We start from the raw sequence: 15,909 nt of genomic DNA, 5'->3' as shown, positions 1-15,909 counted from the left end.
GTGTCAGGAACAGGAGCTGTCTGCTGGAACGGATGGCAGTTACCTCGGAGAGCGTCACTTTCGTTGCCCGGCCAACAAGGGGCTTTTCGTAAAGCTTCGCAACTGTAGACGGGACTCCAGATTCCCCGCCCCCGAGATGCCTGTCAATCAAGTGGAGCGATGCAACTCTATAGGTAAAGTAGGCTGTAATCTGACACAAGGCCACGCCAGCACCTCGCCGTCAAAGCTCTCTGTCTCATTTTTGCATACGTGCTGATGATCGCTGTTAAAGCAGCATTTATGACGCTCTGATATCTAATACCATCTTCTGTGTCTGTGGCTGCCAGCCTTTGCAGAGTGGGGCAGTGAGCGCGTGGAGGAGCACACTCCTCCTGTGGAGGGGGATGAGGCCCGGGAGCTCTACCAGGGCTGGAAGAAAGGCATCCAGGGTCACCTCAACTCCTGCTACCTGGATGCCACGCTGTTCAGGTAACATCTGAGACATTAGTTACTGTCCTACATCTCATAGAAAGAAGACTGTTGGTGTAAATATGTTGTTTTGACAAAAGCTGGTTTTTCAGATTTATACCAGATCTTTCAGATGGTTCACAAAAAGGCTGATAATGAATGTTTTTTGTCACTGTGATCTACAGCAGACATGCTGTGTCTCTGCTGTGTATACTGTTACAATACTGTACATACAATACAATACATATTAAATGTGACCATTAGAAGTGATGCATGTGACAGGCTTATTTCTGCTGCTGGATGAGGAAGAGAGTAGATATGACTAAGACCGTCATCTCACAACTCCGCCCACGTGGAAACCAGTGACTTAAGAGGAAGGTCAGCAGTCTAAAACTGCTACCTTCAGTTGAACATATCGAAAGCAAAGACATGAAAGTGCACTCGCATATGATGTCACATGTCCGACTGTGGAATATGTTCAGTGTTATAAATATCTTGGAGCAGTTATTGTGAAGCTGTGTGCAAGAATGTTTGAGAAGGCTTCTTTTCTTCCACGTTGATAAAAACAATGATGATTTTATTTTCTTGCGCTTTTACTGAATCGTTCTTATCTTTTTCTTCTTGGTGTCCTGGTTTGGATATTTACATGTAAAGAACAGAATATCGCTCAGTCAAATGGTGAAGTGGTCTAACAGGCTGATCGGTGAAGCACAGCTGAACCCAAGTATCCCTGCACGCCAGACAGTTGCAGCGGTTCACTGGTTCGATTTCTTTATGCACAGAGTTTCAGTTTCCTCCTTCTGGACAAAGATATCTGGTTTAAAAAAAGCTTTGTTTATGCAGCCGTTACGCAGATAAACAAATTATAGCTTTGCCAGTTTTGTGGGCTACATGATGCCCCAAATGAATTATTAATAATTCTCACTTTTAATATTTTTTGCATGATGTATATTTGTTGCATTGAGAGTGTGCACGTGAGGATGGATGATTCACCACTGCTGAACTAATCTACCTACAGGTAGAAATGAAGGAGCCTGGCATTAAATGAGGGGGTGCACCAAGATTCCACCCAGCTGCTTGTTTTATACCCCACCTGTGTGCTTTTGTCTCCACAGTCTGTTTTCCTGCTGCAGTTCAGCTGACTCTGTGTTATTCTGGCCCACCGACCCTAAAACCGACCAGAGCTCCAGTCAGGCTCAGGACCTTCTACGCTGCGACATTGTCAACCCACTGCGGAGGTCTGTGCTGTTGTCACTGGTCATTGTTTGGTTAAAATGAACCGGGAGGTATGATGGAGGGACTGTTGTGCCCATTTCCTGTCTCCTTACTATCAGTTTCTGTTGTCACCATCTCTACAACAAAAACTGAAGTTTCTCTAGTGACCACTTGAGACTGGCTTTAAAACACGAGTCAGTGGCCATGGTTATCTGATAACAGTACTAACACTACTGCTACTTATCCAGAATAGTGACCTTTGGTATCACAAGCATGTGGAGTTTAATCCAGTGTTCTGTTTGTGGTCGTTAAACACAAATGTCATTCTAATAGGAGGCCCAAAAGGTTGCAGTCATTAAACACCACATGTTCACGTGTCGCTAGGCTGAAGCGCTCATAACTTTAGGTTGTGCTCACATTCTTGTTATATATCTGTGTGACGTGTCTGAGGCGCTCCTGTGCTGCCGTGTTTTTAAAGGTACGGCTATGTGTGTGCCAGTAAGACAATGGCGTTGAGGCGACTGCTGGAAGCTGCGAACAGTGATATGGGCTTCACCAACCAGGAGAAAGGTATGCAAGTGTTCTCCTCCACCAGGGACTGTGCTGCAAACATAGTTAAAGACTTCGAGGAATGCTGTCATACCTCTCTTGTTCTTTCTGTCAGATCCTGAAGAATTTCTCAACAAGCTTTTTCAGCTTCTCCGAGTCGAGCCGCTTCTCAAGATCAGGTAATGTTGCCGACACTAGGACAGTTTCTCACTGGACTGTTGTTCCCAGATTACCTGCACACAGTCATTATCACACACACAGGTTAGCTGTTGCATCGACGCGGTTGGAAGTTGAATTTGGATGACGTTTTTCCAACACTGTCGCTCTTCTACATTTCATGCATTCCTCTGTGAGAACACAACCTGCCGCCAGTTCACTTTTGTTCAAAGGTGATGGAAATATTTGCCTGGTTGTTGTTTGTTGTTGTTGAAGTTCACACTGTCTAAATCTAACTAAAGGAAAAGGGACTTCCAGCCTGGAGGTCAAACAGACTGTGGCTCTTCCTAAAACTATTTGACTTGCCTCTTGTGTCTATAGTGTCCCTGTGAAGACTGCGTTTAGTGTTTTCATGCTTGTCCATGTTGTTATTTGCTCAGAGCTCCATGAAGTGTTTCACCTTCCTTTTATGTACTTCAGTGACTCAACGGATCTCAAACTTGACCTCTGACCTTGACTTCAAGGTCACTGTTATTCAAACTTGCCAGTGTTTTTTAATAGATGCACCTGTTTTATGAATTTGAAAGTCCTGTGTTGCACTGATCTTGAGTTATCGTGACCACGCGGCCCGCCCGCCTGTCTATCGTTGGCAGGGTAATGACAATACCCCATCAGTCTTTTATAGCTGAAGGGTAAAAATGGCTGCAGGTCCTAAAGAGTTAATGCAATACTCTCATTGAACCCCTTGAATTAAAGCTGGAAATTGTCTCACATCTTGTTTGATTTAAAGTCTACTGTGAAGGCGTGCAGAGACAAAAACTACAAGGAAAATTGTTATTATCCATATTTATGGATAACTATATGCTTACACAGCCAAGCATCAAAGGTGGTCATTGTTGTAATGCCTGCTCTGTCAGTGTTTTAGGATTGCACCCGGTGGCTTTGTTCTGGTGTTAAACAAGGTCTCGAGGGAAACGATAACAAAGCAACACTGAACGAGACATGATCCACAGTGCAGCCAGAGGGCAGCATAATTAGACAGCTAGATCTCACAAGCTTGGCTTGCAGACTGCATTTAAAAACCGTACACACACACGCTGGTGTTTCATTGATAAAACCTGAAGCATAGATATGTTGGATGGGCTGCACCACACAGAAAACCACATGCTTCAGGAGGTAATATTTGTTTATGAATTCCACAACAATGTATCGAACGTTAAGGGTTTAGCAGTTAAAGGTCAAATTCAGTAGCTCGAGTTAGAGGAGCTGAGGCCTGATCATCACCTAAATCTTGAGCTCATTCTACATATTTAATTTCCTGCCTTCTTCCTCTCCTCAGATCGATGTCTCAGCAGCCACAGGAGTGTCACCTCTATCAGCTCTTCCCTCCTGCCCTTACCCCTTCTCCTTCCTCGCCCGAGGCTCTCTCCCCAGTCAACTCCCCGATCCCCCTCTCCTCAGCGTCATCCATGAGGGTCGCCAGCGTCCAGACCCTGCTGGAGTCCTCCTTTCTCCACTCCGGCCTCAAGTTTGTTGAGGTGATAGAAATAAGCCAGAGATTTCACATCAATATGAGTAAAAAGGAGTTGCTATATTTTCTTATGTGTGGCTTGATGTGCCCACCAGGCTCCCTCTTGCCTCTTGCTGCTCATGCCGAGGTTCGGGAAAGACTTCAAAATGTTTGACGCCATCTTGCCGACCCTCAGCCTGGACATCACAGACCTGCTGGATGACAGTAAGGACGATCACAGGAAGCAATTTGTTCCTGCTCATTGAAGATTTGAAGTAGCTTAAGTTTTATGTTCTCCTTTCTCTTGCAGCTCTGAGGCAGTGTACTATCTGTCAGGCTGTAGCCGAGTGGGAGTGTCTGCAGTGTTACGATGATGTAGACATCACTCCTGGACATCTGAAACAGTACTGCAAGACCTGCAACGTTCAGGTAGCCCTTCACTGCTTCAGGTTTATAGAGACATGCACCAAAGAGCCTCTGCTTTAAAGATGGAATCGTCTGCAGCAGTCCAGCTTAATTCAGCCCAGTGTTGTGGTTTTCTGGATCGCTGATACTCTGTAGACTCGCTCGGTACTCTGTACATGATACCAGATTAAGATTGTACCCTGTGCTGAAAGTTGGCTGCCAAATAAGCACTCTTATTTTGTGTCTTACTCTGCACTAAATATCAGATATGTTCATAACTGTAACTGCTGGATGCTGGTGCTTGCTCCTCACATAATCTCAGCACTCCACTCTGTCATCCAAGTATGAGCACTTGTGATTCAGTGGTTGGCTTCATGGTAGCTGCTGCCGCCTTTTATATACAGTCTGTGTTTTTTACTCATTGACTTTGATCACCAGGTCCACAGTCACAGGAAACGAGCGTCCCACAGCCCGGTGAAGATTGGCGTCCCCGGGGAACAGTGGACAGGCCCCCTGCACTGCACGCGACAGCGAATGTCTCTCTTCGCTGTGACGTGCATCGAGACGAGCCATTACGTGAGCTTCGTCAAGAACGGGCCCCTCGACACCGACTGGCTGTTTTTCGACAGCATGGCGGATCGGGAAGGTGAAACTCAAACACGATAACCGAATCTTACATTCAGCCAGCGAGGAGCACGCGCTCACGTTTCTCCATGTGCTCTCACACAGGTGGAGAGAACGGCTTCAACATCCCCCAAGTGAAGGCTTGTCCCGAGGTGGGCCGCTACCTGAGCTTGTCAGAGGAGGAGCTGAGCAGAGTGGACCCCAGCTCCTTGAGGGAGGCTGCGCGTCGCCTGCTCTGCGACTCTTACATGTGCCTGTACCACAGCCCCGAGCTCAGCCTGTACAAGTGACACGGACACTCAGCACACGTGCAGACTGAAGTGGACGTGTTGTCCTCAGGTTCTTCCCTTCGCACAGCTGTCTGAATAAAACGTTGCACTTCAGAATATCAGGTGTAACATGAAATCTGCCTTATTCTCACCATGACCAGCATTTTTTTTTTATTACTCCCTCCTGTGAAGTGGGGTTAGAGACTGAAGTTCCCAGTGAGACGGGAATGTTGAAGTGCAGCTTCTTTTCTTTGTGGGTAATGTTAGACACACAAACTGGCCTTCATGTACAGACCCAGGAGGTTTTTTGTAACAGAAACTTTGCTCATCACCCGGAACACTCTCCAGAATTGGCTGCCCGCAGCTTCACACACTCAGAGATGTAAAAATAGCAGATGTAGCAGCAAGAGTCCAAAGGTTTTTAAGAAGATGGTGTAAAACAGCAAAGGTTAAGCTGGTTGACGTTTGTTATTGGGGCTAATTTTTTGGGTCATCCATGTTTAAAACTGCTTAAGTGCCAAACTGCTGCAGATTTATGGCACGGCCTTAATGTTCACATCTTCTGTATATCAGGAGTTGCAGTTTGTCTACAAACAAGATGCACTTTAAACTCTTTCGTGAAGTGTTGCCCAGTAAAGGACGACAAGTGGTGAGGGTCTGAGAATAAACCACCGTCAGGAAAACAGTCAGCCATACTTCCACACTTCTACTGTGCCTGTTGAACAAAGAGCCTTATGTTTAGGTAAAGAGCTGTGTACACTTGCCAACCTGCTGGTGAGTTTACCTGTGCCTTAATGATGCTCTCACACTGTATGAAACCACTGTGCCTGTAACATGTAACACTTGTACTCTGCACAGTTCAGTTTGCACTGCTTTATTTACACGTCAGTTCATCTGTATATAATAGCATTCCCTGTAACTGACAGCACAGATTGCACATCGATGTTTAAACTGTTAGATTGCTTACAGGTTCTTTAATGCAATCCAGCTACACGCAATGAGAATAAAGATTTGATATTGTTCCTATGTCTTAGTGTTTTTGCCTTTTTTTTTTTTTTTTTTTTTTTTTTTTTTATTGTTCAAATTTGTCAAGAAATCTAAAACATGTGGGACATGTCCATCTATCGTCTTCTGGTTATGGTGGATTTAAACCAGGACCTTTTTGCTGTGAAGCAAAGAATCCACACCGCTGTGCTTCCCAACTCTTAAACGGCTGAGTGAGAAATAATCATAATTTTCCCAAATCTGCTCCTTAAAAACATGGGTTCTGTATATTTTCTATACGTTCTTCCAGTGAAGCTTTCGCTAAATAAACTATAATATATAATATTTAAACGGGAAACGACAAGAAACATTATCAATATATCAAAATAAAACAAAAAATCACTGACCCATCATACCTTTAACACTGTTCTGTGGATTTTCTCTATCGACCACAAACATGGTGTCACAAGCATGTGAAGTCTACATTATATATTATATTGTCTACACCGCCTGGGGGGAAAAAACTGCCGTTCAATTTTCCTCAAATTAAATAGTCTTACCACAATTAACCATCCATGTTATTTAAATGAATATTCACTTTAAGTCTTCTCCGTACATGGTAAATTTTTTTTAACCCGCAAATTATTTTCTATAACTTAAAAAAGTAAAATTAATTATTATATTTTCCCCTTGAGGAAATATTTTATTTTATTTTAGCGGACGTATGACGTAATATCCGTATCAGCAAACTCCGTCATCATTTAGAGCCCCGGAAACATCGAGAGAGCGACGAGGGGGTTATCTAAACCTGAGCGTACGTCGGAAGCTTCGACTCTTTCCGTTAAAACGACACCGATTAAAGAAGCTCCTGAGAGTGTTGGATGTTTCTGTAAGGTACAATAGTTTTTGAAATAACGCTCCGCTGCCTCGTTCACCTATAACGTGCTGCTTAGTGACAGCGTTGTGAGGCGCTGGTGACCTCCTGCTTAGCTTCTGGTCGGCTCGCTTGTATTTATAGCTGGCAGTGTGTTGAGTACACACTTGAACCGTTAATGTTAGCTCTCCGGGAAACTGTGCTTAGTGTTTTAGGTCTATAACAACAGAGGTGGCCGCTGTTAGCAGGTGCAGAGACACCGAAGCTGTTCCGACATTTTATCTGCAGAAAAAACAGAGAACTGGCTGTTATCCCAGGATCGATCTGTTACAGAAAGAACAGGTTGGAGACAAACTGGGAACTCTGATAGTAATAATTTATGTTGTTTAGGGGCCATTCCTCTGTTAGAGCATGTAGAGATCACAGTGTGTTCACACTGTGTGTAAGGTCTTCTCTGTTTCTCTTATTATTTTTTATATATTTTATTTATTGTTTACTCTATTTAATTTGTAAAATATGTGTACATACACACACACACACACACACACACGTAGAAAAATATTAGTATACACATCCAGAAATGCATATACTATTATATATTGTACATATATTTATTAGTTTCAGATGTAGCCATTCTTGTATTTTGCTTGTTTACATTATTGTATTTTGCACAACTCTGTTGCTTGTGAAGCTCGCACACAAGAATTTCACTCACATGTGCTGTACCAATGTACCTGCACATGTGATGTGACAATAAAAGTGATTTGATTTGATTTGATATTTGACAGCATTAAAACACACACACAAGGTGACAGGTCACTGGTCACTTTATTAGGTACACCTTTCTTTCTCCATTGCCCTCAATACATTAGACAAGTAGGAATGTCAAGACGTCCTGCTGAAGTTCAAACTTGAGCATCAGATAAGAAAGTAAGTTGATTTAAGTGATTTTAAACGTGGCATGCTTGCTGCTGCAAGACATGCTAGTCTGAGTATTTCAGAAAATGCTGATCTGCTGGCACACAACCATCTCTAGAGTTTGCATGGAAAATATGTAGCGAGCCAAGTTCTTTGAGTGAAAATGCCGTGCTGCACTTAAAAACTAGACAACAAAAAAAATGTTGCCAGGTCTGATAAGCCTCCATTTCTGCTGCGACGTTCAGATGGTAGGGTCAGAGTTACCAGTAAACAGCATGAAAGCATGGATCCATTCTGCCTTTATCTGCAGTTCAGGTGCTGGTGGTGTAGTGGTGTCCATAACATCTTCTTGGTACCAACTGAGCATCTTTTAATCTATTCTGTGAAGATTTAAAACAGGTTTGAAGTGACAGCGACTGTATAGCTGCTGCTTCTGCAGTAGTAAAGGTAGCTGTGTGTGGTTAAGGCAGTGTTGCCTGTGTTGATGGATTTGTGGGTTCTATTTTCCTGATTAAATGTAACATTACTTTATAATAAGTGGTTAAAATGTTTTCCTTTTGGGGAAGATTAAAAGGATGAAACCTGTTCGATGTCTGAAATCAATGACTTCCATTTATCGACTGGTGTTTTATTCTCATATTTTGTCTTTGGCTTAACAGAAAGCTGCACAAGCCTTTTACGTCTGCAGTTATTTATGCATCCTATCTGTGCAGGTGCTTTCTGTCTCCGAGGTCCAGCAGTGTAGTTGGTTGCCATGGCGTCTCCAGGAGGACAAGGAGGAGGAGCTCTGTCAACAAGAGGAGGAAGCGGTGCCAGGAGGATGAAGTGGGCTCTGGAGCTGAGCCTGGGCAACACCAGGTAAATGGAAACTGACACGTACCCTGAACATTTGTCCACACCACCAGGAGGTGTGGACTAAAGCTCTGGCGTAGAGGTGAGAGTAGTGCAGGTAACAGCTCTGTCCAGGTGATCGAATTTACATGTAAGATATGATTCTGGCTTTAATGAGTTACTAAACAACAAGTCTGTTATCCTGTAATGGTTTCACTTTTCAGCATGTCCCTTTCAATATTTCTGCCTCCCTGCATTGCCAGACTGCTGTGTTCCAGGTGTAATTAAAGTTGAAAAAAGTCCATTCAGTTCAGTACAGGTCGCTGCTTTTATTTAAAGTTTCATAAACTGAGAATTTAAGTAATTGTGTTACATTCAGTATGGCTCAAAATCTTTCCTGGCAGGTAATTGTCCCATTCCCAGTGAACAGTTTGGGAGTGTGTCCTGCCTAAACTTAGAAGTTGTACATCGAATGCTCATCTTGATTCAACGCCAAAGGGCATTTGTGTCTCCTGCTAGACTTAAACTAGCAACCTTTTACTTATGTCCCGCCTAAACTACAGATTATTTCTGCCTCCAAACTTTTTAGAAATCAGCTAATCCAGTTTCTCTTTGTTTACCTGGGCGTCCTCACAGTGTGTGCATGTGGGCTTTACACTCTTGTCTTGAGTGGTTTAAATGCTGATATTAAATTAAACAGCAGAGCTTATGAGACGGTGAATAAAGGTTAAATCTGGTCATTTTTATTCCCGCTGCAGGAGCCGCGGTGACCGGCAGGGCGGTCAGGGAGATGTGGTTTACCCCATCGGCTACTCTGAGAAACCGGTTCCCGACACCAGCATCCAGGAGACTGACAAGAACCTGGTGGAGAAGGTGAGAAAAGCTCCAGATACACACATTTTCCCTCCTGTTCGAATGGTCCCAACCACCAGTCTGTGGATTTAATGTCTATTTAACTTCATAGGTGAAGCTACCAATGCTGAATTAGTTTTGCTTTACTTTGTGAGAAATAAACACAATAACAAATCTTTTTACAGTAACCATCCATATTTTGTTTTTACTGTAGTTTTATAGTTTTTGTACTAGCTTTATAATGACTATAATAACCATGGTGTACATAGTAGGAACATAGGAAGGAACACATGTAGGAACATAGTGTACATAGGAATCAGTACTTTGGGCAGAAACTGGATGTGGATTTTGGAACTGGCACAGAGGAGAGTCTATGTGCCTTCTCACAATGAGTGGTCAGCCCGTACTTTGGAATAGGTGCCTTAAAGACAGTCGCTTTTATTTTGATAGGACATTTAAAACAATAGGACTACAGTCAAAATGTTTCCTCACAAAAGTGTTAGAATGAAGGTGATCTGCTTAGAATGAAAAGAAAAGAGCTCAGTAAAGAAAGCGAGGCTTAGTTTTGGGTGGACGTAAGAGGGTCTTTAGCAGGGATTTAAATCAAACATGTGGTACTTGGTCTGACCCCGCCCACTCTCTCGTCTTGCTGTGGTGCAGAGGTGCTGGGACGTGGCCCTTGGGCCCCTGAAGCAGATCCCCATGAACCTGTTCATCATGTACATGTCGGGCAACACTATCTCCATCTTCCCCATCATGATGGTGTGCATGATGGCCTGGAGGCCCATCCAGGCTCTCATGTCCATGTCTGCCAGTGAGTATCCAGCGCTCGGACACCGTTTATGTTCCTGACCGGATGCTAACTGCTCCTTTCATCCTCTCCGCCTCAGCCTTCAAGCTGCTGGAGAGCTCCAGCCAGCAGTGGCTCCAAGGCCTCGTCTACCTGATCGGAAACCTCCTGGGCTCGGCGCTGGCCATCTACAAGTGTCAGTCGATGGGACTGCTCCCGACACACTCGTCCGATTGGCTGGCGTTCATAGATCCGCCGCAGGTAAGGTCGTAAACGTGCAGCAGGGATAAATAGTTCTTCAAATTGATACCCTAACTGTATCTACTAAAAATCTAAGATGAGTTTGACCTTGACCTGAAGGCCAGAGGTCAAGTTTTCTGTACATCTTGTATATGCAATGACTTGAACAAGGGCTGAGATGCAGATTCTATAATTGATACCATAGATGTGTGTACTAGGAGGCTGACAGGTAGCACTGCTGGTACCCAGTGTTTTTAGTAGTAATATTAATAATAATGATAGTAGTAATAAGAATGGGTATAATGGTAGTAATAGTAAAAAATGATAATAAATGATGATGTTAACCTTTAGAATTGTCCCTTCTGTTTAAGTGTAAAGTTTAAGTACATTTATATTTATAAAACTTGTCTCAGTTTGTCCACAAAGAAATCCAGCAGCGCAGCCGATGTTTGGGCTTAAACTTTATTAAATTAGATAAAGGTTTCTGCAGCTCATTACCCCAAATTTCTGTGGACCCCCTGCTTACAAATAAAAAGGGAAAGCTGTAAGTGGTTTGTTTACAGGGGAAAATAAAAACACCTCATTGTTTGTCATGACGGAGCAGTACAATCTGCCACTGAGCAGATTTTCACACTTTGTTCACATTTTGAATAATTCTAGTTACAAATACAGCCAATAAAATGAGTCTGACACAAGCTTTCCATTAGCTCAGCTTTTGGCTTCATCGGACTGTTTGTTGATAAAAGCTGCTGTGAGCAGCTCTACATGTTTGATTTGGCAGATTCTTTCTAATGCAGCCTTTGAAGGGATGTGTGTGGAAGTGGTGACCCTTCACTTGTTCTGTGAATGTGTGAACCACTGCGCTGTCTGCCAGAAACACAATACCTGAAAAATGGCCCAGTAGGTTTGGTCTGTAAAGTAATTTTTTCATGTTTTCAGGCTTTTTGGCTTCTTCATTAAGTTCTTATAAAACAGACGTGTCACGATCCTCAACCTGCTGAACTACTGTTTCTAGCTCAGTAGGGGGCAGAATTGGCTTAGTTTCAAATTCTCCTGAGGTCATGGAAGACACCTTGCGTTATCAGTGATGTATTTATTTGGTCGTCAGAAACATCTTTGTAACATGCAGGAACAAATAAAATCTTACCTTTTTAATGTTAAAATACCTCAGAGTGGGCCTTTGAGGGGTGACTGCACATAAACATCAAACAGTTAATGCTGAGAGTCTGTTTCCTTCCTTCCTTCACAGTGTGACTGAATCATTTGCAGGTCTGCTTGCAAGTAAAATGATTGCAAGTTGGTTTTAGGTGCAGTAAGCAAAAGTTCCCTGATGTGCTCTGGGGAGGAGATACACATCCTTCTGGATTTCCCTCAGGAAGAGTATGCAATGTCCCTGAATCAAACATACGGAGCTAGTTGCTATGGCAACCGCTTGTATAAGTGCACAGCCGGAAGTAACTTTGTTACCAGTTTCACTTGGTATTACCCAGCAACCTGCAACCACTTCCCAACCAGTTGGGAAAGGTTGCCTGATGGTTGCTAACTGGTGTGTAGGCCTGTGTGAATTAGAAAACAGTCCAACTTGGGCATCATTTACCTCTTTACCCCTTGAAAGCAGACTTGGAGTAACATCTGAAGCTCTTTTCATCACTGAGTGGTTTATGTCATATTTAAGGCCTGTTTACGGGAGATATGAATGACTGTTTGCATCAGAAGTTAGTGAGGGTGGTGTCTGCCTGTGGAGCTACCCAGAAAAAACCCAGAAAATATTCTAACGGTGGTCAAAGCACCTTTTTATTGATATATGCTGAGGTGTCAGAGGGGAGGTCTTCAGATGTCGGCTGTATGGGGAAAAGAGCTAAACGAGGTTAAACATTGTCTGTATTTTACACTATTAGTGAAAAACTCCTTCTAGTGTCCACTCATTTTCCAGCTCGCAGTGTTTCAGGCTTCTTTATTTTCCTGTCACAGTGACAGCCACGTGTTCCTGACTATAAGAGCTTGAAACCAGCAGCTAACTGCCAATTAATTAAGTATGGGTAATTAGTTTAACCGAGTAGTGTTTCCCAGTTTTAGTGTTCCAGTTGTCACACAGGTCCCTGCGGTGTTTTGTCACACTGGTTACTGCCTCTCACTGTACCCACATTTGTCTTCTCCACAGAGGATGGAGATCATGGGAGGAGGGATGGTGTTGTGAAGAGGACCACGTGTGCATGCAAAGGATTGATATGTTGACCTTCAGAGGTTAGATACTGTAAATACTCCACCTGAGCCGCACCACCGAGGCCGCCCGGCAAAGCTGACATGGAGGGAAATCCAGCTGGCTTTTTTTCCCCGTCCTCAGCAGATCCAGGCTCGACCGCAGCAGCTAAAATGGCACCGCCAGGGTTTCATCTCACACACACACACACACACACTATTTGCCTTTTATCAGAGAAACGTTACTTCCGCCAGCTGCTCTGCTTACGTTTGCCGTCACCTCTGACGTTCTTCTTTTCTTAAAGCCAGCTGATCATCATATTTACTTCTGTTCAACTACTGTAATTTCACTTGACACATACTTCACATGCTAAAAATACGAGATTATCGACAAGGTTATTTTTGGAGGGTAAACATCACTAATGGCAGAGTGTTACCTGTAACTCCCGAGGGAGTCCCTGGGAGGAGGTCATTTCTCATGAATAGTAGAGTAGTTTTCTTTTTTGTTTTCTTCCATCAGTCGTTCAGTTTGTTGTGAACGCTTCATTATGTTAACATGAACTCACCAAGCTAGCCCACAGCATTTACTCACCTGTTTAATTTAAAGGTTTGTTTAATTTATGCAGATTTGTTTTTTTCCCTATGAAAATATTCTAGGAAATAAATCCTTATTGGTTGAATTCAAATGAGTTTGGATGTTTGATTATTTTTGCAGTGGTTTTTTGGTAAGTTGTTTCATGAAGATACTTAATGTTCAGTGGAATTACACAGAAACTAAACTATAAAACTTCTAATGAAGGCTGTAGGGGTGGCAGAGCAGGTCAGCCACTAATCTGAAGGTCGGTGGTTCGATCCCAGGCTGCCTCCTGGCTGCATGCCAAATATCCTTGGGCAAGATACTAACCCCGTGTTTGCCTACTGGTGGCGGCAGCCCCGCGCCCCAGGGCAGCTGTGGCTACAATGTAGCTTGCCATCACCAATGGGTGAATGACTAAAGCGCTTTGGGGTCCTTAGGGACTAAGTAAAGCGCTATACAAATGCAGGCCATTTACCATTCATGTTTTTGGTGATTAAGGTGTGAACTACTGGGGACCATGTCAGACTTTGGGTCTTCTTGTCCAACATGTTTAAATCTGAAGGAAAAAACTTCAGTTTATTTGCTCAGTTATGACATTTTTCAGCCATAAGCACGAGTTGTTTAATATGTCAGAGTGATATGATATTACACAATATGACTGGTTGCAAGAGAAAAATGCACACCTGAAGGCACGGCCGATAAGATTGTTTTTAGTCGGATATTTACCGCACCCTGTCCACAAACCCAGTTCAAAAGGTCTGATTTAGTTTGTTGGATTTTCTGAGATGTCACAAAGCCTCTCAAGTCTCTTTTTGGTTTTTTCAAATGTTTGTCTATCATAGTCATAAAGAACACTTTAAAGGATTTCTGGATTTATACTGGGGTTGGCTTCAAATGTTAATCACTTTCAGTTAAGTCCCACTGTCCTGAATGTTTTCAGGAATCCTGGAAATAAATAACCTGAACCACAGTCATGAATTCACAGAGGTAGCAAAGATATTCCTTTAATGTAACTGGTTTTAAAAGATCCTTCAGCGAGATTAGTCTCTGGTTCAGAAGCAGAAACCACTTTGAATCCGTTTCAGCTGTTTTGGTGTAAATGAAGGTACTGGTTGGAGCAGAGGCTCCTGCTGGGTTAAAGTCGCTCTACAGCCCCATCCAGTTCTCCTCGTGTGGCAGCCTGTCTCAGGAGAACTCCTCTATACTCTTGATATACCTGACTGTGCTGCAGGAACTAACAAAAACACTAACAGAGTAAAACCAAAGAACATCACATTAGCTCCTAATCCTTCTTTTACCACCTGGACCACCTTGGGCTTCACCTTCTACCTCTTATATATGTATGTACACACTTAACTGGCTTCTTTCCACACACCTTGGTGGAGGGATTCAGAAAACCACTGAAGCCCCGCCCTGGAGCCAGGCCTGGGAGGGAGCTCAAGGGAGAGTGCCTGGTGCCAGGGTCTTACCCCATGAGACCCAACCGGGCCCAGCCTGAAGAGGAGATGTGGGCTCACCACCTGCTGTAGTGAGCAGGATGCCTGGGTGTGTGTCTGCTGGCTATCAGGACATATACTTATAGGTCCCTGATGAGAAGATTAAAAATGTGTGTTTTGTTAAATCATATATGTTTAAAGGGAAAATAAGAAATGCATATATATAACATAAATGATACCAGTAAATAATTTTAGAATGGATGCTTCAGGCTTCACACAGAGCCGTCTTGGTGAATAACATTTATGAGCCTGTTTTGAAAGCAGGCCTTTACAACGCGCTTGTATCAACATTTAGCCAATTACAGGAAGTAAGTATCAAAATAAAAGTTCAGCTCAGCCAGCAGTGAATTTCAACTCCCGTCTTTGCCTCATTCCAAACTTTTCCATTCCTCCATTCCTTTTGCTTCTTCTTGTGGGTGTGGATTTATCAGCACCCAGAACAGAAGGATCAGGTATGGCAGAAACCCCAGAGGCCATGAGGCTTTCACAGCGTTTGTTAGTCATCAGTGAATAAACATGAAAGCTTGGCTCTTAATGTAACATCTGAGATTCAGAAATGTCCCAAAACATATTAAATATAGTCTTCTTCACAGGTATCTTCATCTTATCACAGTACTGCCACACAGTGTGCATTAAATTTACAAACAGCACAGAGGACACACAGAGAGGGTAGCATCGTCTGCATTACTGGTACAGAGATTATGTTTAAAGAGCCTTCTTCTCTGTCAGGGAGCAGCTGCCATCCCACACAGTGACACAAAGTTACACATCTGGACACTCTCTCCTCCACTGCACATCTTCAGGACTGAGCAGACTTCATCCTTCTGAGAGATTGACGGACTGGTGCTTACGCAGCACCTTCCTCCTCTAACTGAGCTGTCGGAGCGTTTTGTAATACCAGCTTCATTCACCCAGTCTCGCACCCTGTCTAAATGTGTCTAAATCCCTTGTCAAACATCTGTACACCCCAACC

At 43.3% G+C, this 15,909-nt stretch overlaps 2 protein-coding genes across 5 annotated transcripts in view; both read left to right on the top strand.

Moving 5' to 3' along the window:
• Positions 1-6,201, top strand: part of cyld3 (cylindromatosis (turban tumor syndrome) 3) — a 14,615-nt gene extending 8,414 nt beyond the window's left edge. For 2 of the 3 annotated variants that reach the window (XM_005748822.1, XM_005748823.1), the window contains 10 exons: positions 8-173; positions 327-468; positions 1,563-1,685; positions 2,141-2,232; positions 2,327-2,390; positions 3,707-3,905; positions 3,994-4,102; positions 4,188-4,306; positions 4,721-4,928; positions 5,012-6,201. In XM_005748822.1, the coding sequence (XP_005748879.1) occupies positions 8-173; positions 327-468; positions 1,563-1,685; positions 2,141-2,232; positions 2,327-2,390; positions 3,707-3,905; positions 3,994-4,102; positions 4,188-4,306; positions 4,721-4,928; positions 5,012-5,196 (1,407 nt within the window). In that variant the 3' untranslated portion in view covers positions 5,197-6,201. The remainder of the gene's footprint in view (positions 1-7; positions 174-326; positions 469-1,562; positions 1,686-2,140; positions 2,233-2,326; positions 2,391-3,706; positions 3,906-3,993; positions 4,103-4,187; positions 4,307-4,720; positions 4,929-5,011) is intronic. The other variant, XM_005748824.1, reaches the window with a different exon arrangement.
• Positions 6,202-6,902: 701 nt separating this feature from the next.
• emc4 (ER membrane protein complex subunit 4) lies at positions 6,903-13,549 on the top strand. Of its 2 annotated transcripts, none has more exons than XM_005748821.1 (6): positions 6,903-7,048; positions 8,665-8,809; positions 9,541-9,655; positions 10,295-10,448; positions 10,525-10,685; positions 12,826-13,549. In XM_005748821.1, exons 2-6 carry the CDS (start codon positions 8,706-8,708, stop codon positions 12,859-12,861), a joined length of 570 nt encoding a protein of 189 aa, XP_005748878.1. In that variant the 5' UTR covers positions 6,903-7,048; positions 8,665-8,705; the 3' UTR covers positions 12,862-13,549. The 2 variants fall into 2 exon arrangements, with proteins under 2 accessions (XP_005748878.1, XP_005748877.1); XM_005748820.1 differs by having other exon boundaries at positions 6,903-7,053.
• The last annotated feature ends 2,360 nt before the right edge of the window (positions 13,550-15,909 follow it).

This window comes from Pundamilia nyererei, unplaced genomic scaffold (genome assembly GCF_000239375.1).
Source record: "Pundamilia nyererei isolate P.nyererei 1_Seehausen unplaced genomic scaffold, PunNye1.0 scaffold00230, whole genome shotgun sequence".
NCBI classification, from domain to species: domain Eukaryota; kingdom Metazoa; phylum Chordata; class Actinopteri; order Cichliformes; family Cichlidae; genus Pundamilia; species Pundamilia nyererei.
This window is presented reverse-complemented; position numbering and strand designations above follow the sequence as displayed.

What these genes read in the sequence shown, in the direction of transcription:
- emc4 (XM_005748821.1), top strand. Translation starts at nt 8,706, where the DNA reads ATGGCGTCTCCAGGAGGACAAGGAGGAGGAGCTCTGTCAACAAGAGGA. An exon ending in ACAAGAACCTGGTGGAGAAG is followed by an intron (nt 9,656 to 10,294) that starts GTGAGAAAAGCT and finishes GCTGTGGTGCAG; the next exon opens with AGGTGCTGGGACGTGGCCCT. An exon ending in CGTTCATAGATCCGCCGCAG is followed by an intron (nt 10,686 to 12,825) that starts GTAAGGTCGTAA and finishes TCTTCTCCACAG; the next exon opens with AGGATGGAGATCATGGGAGG.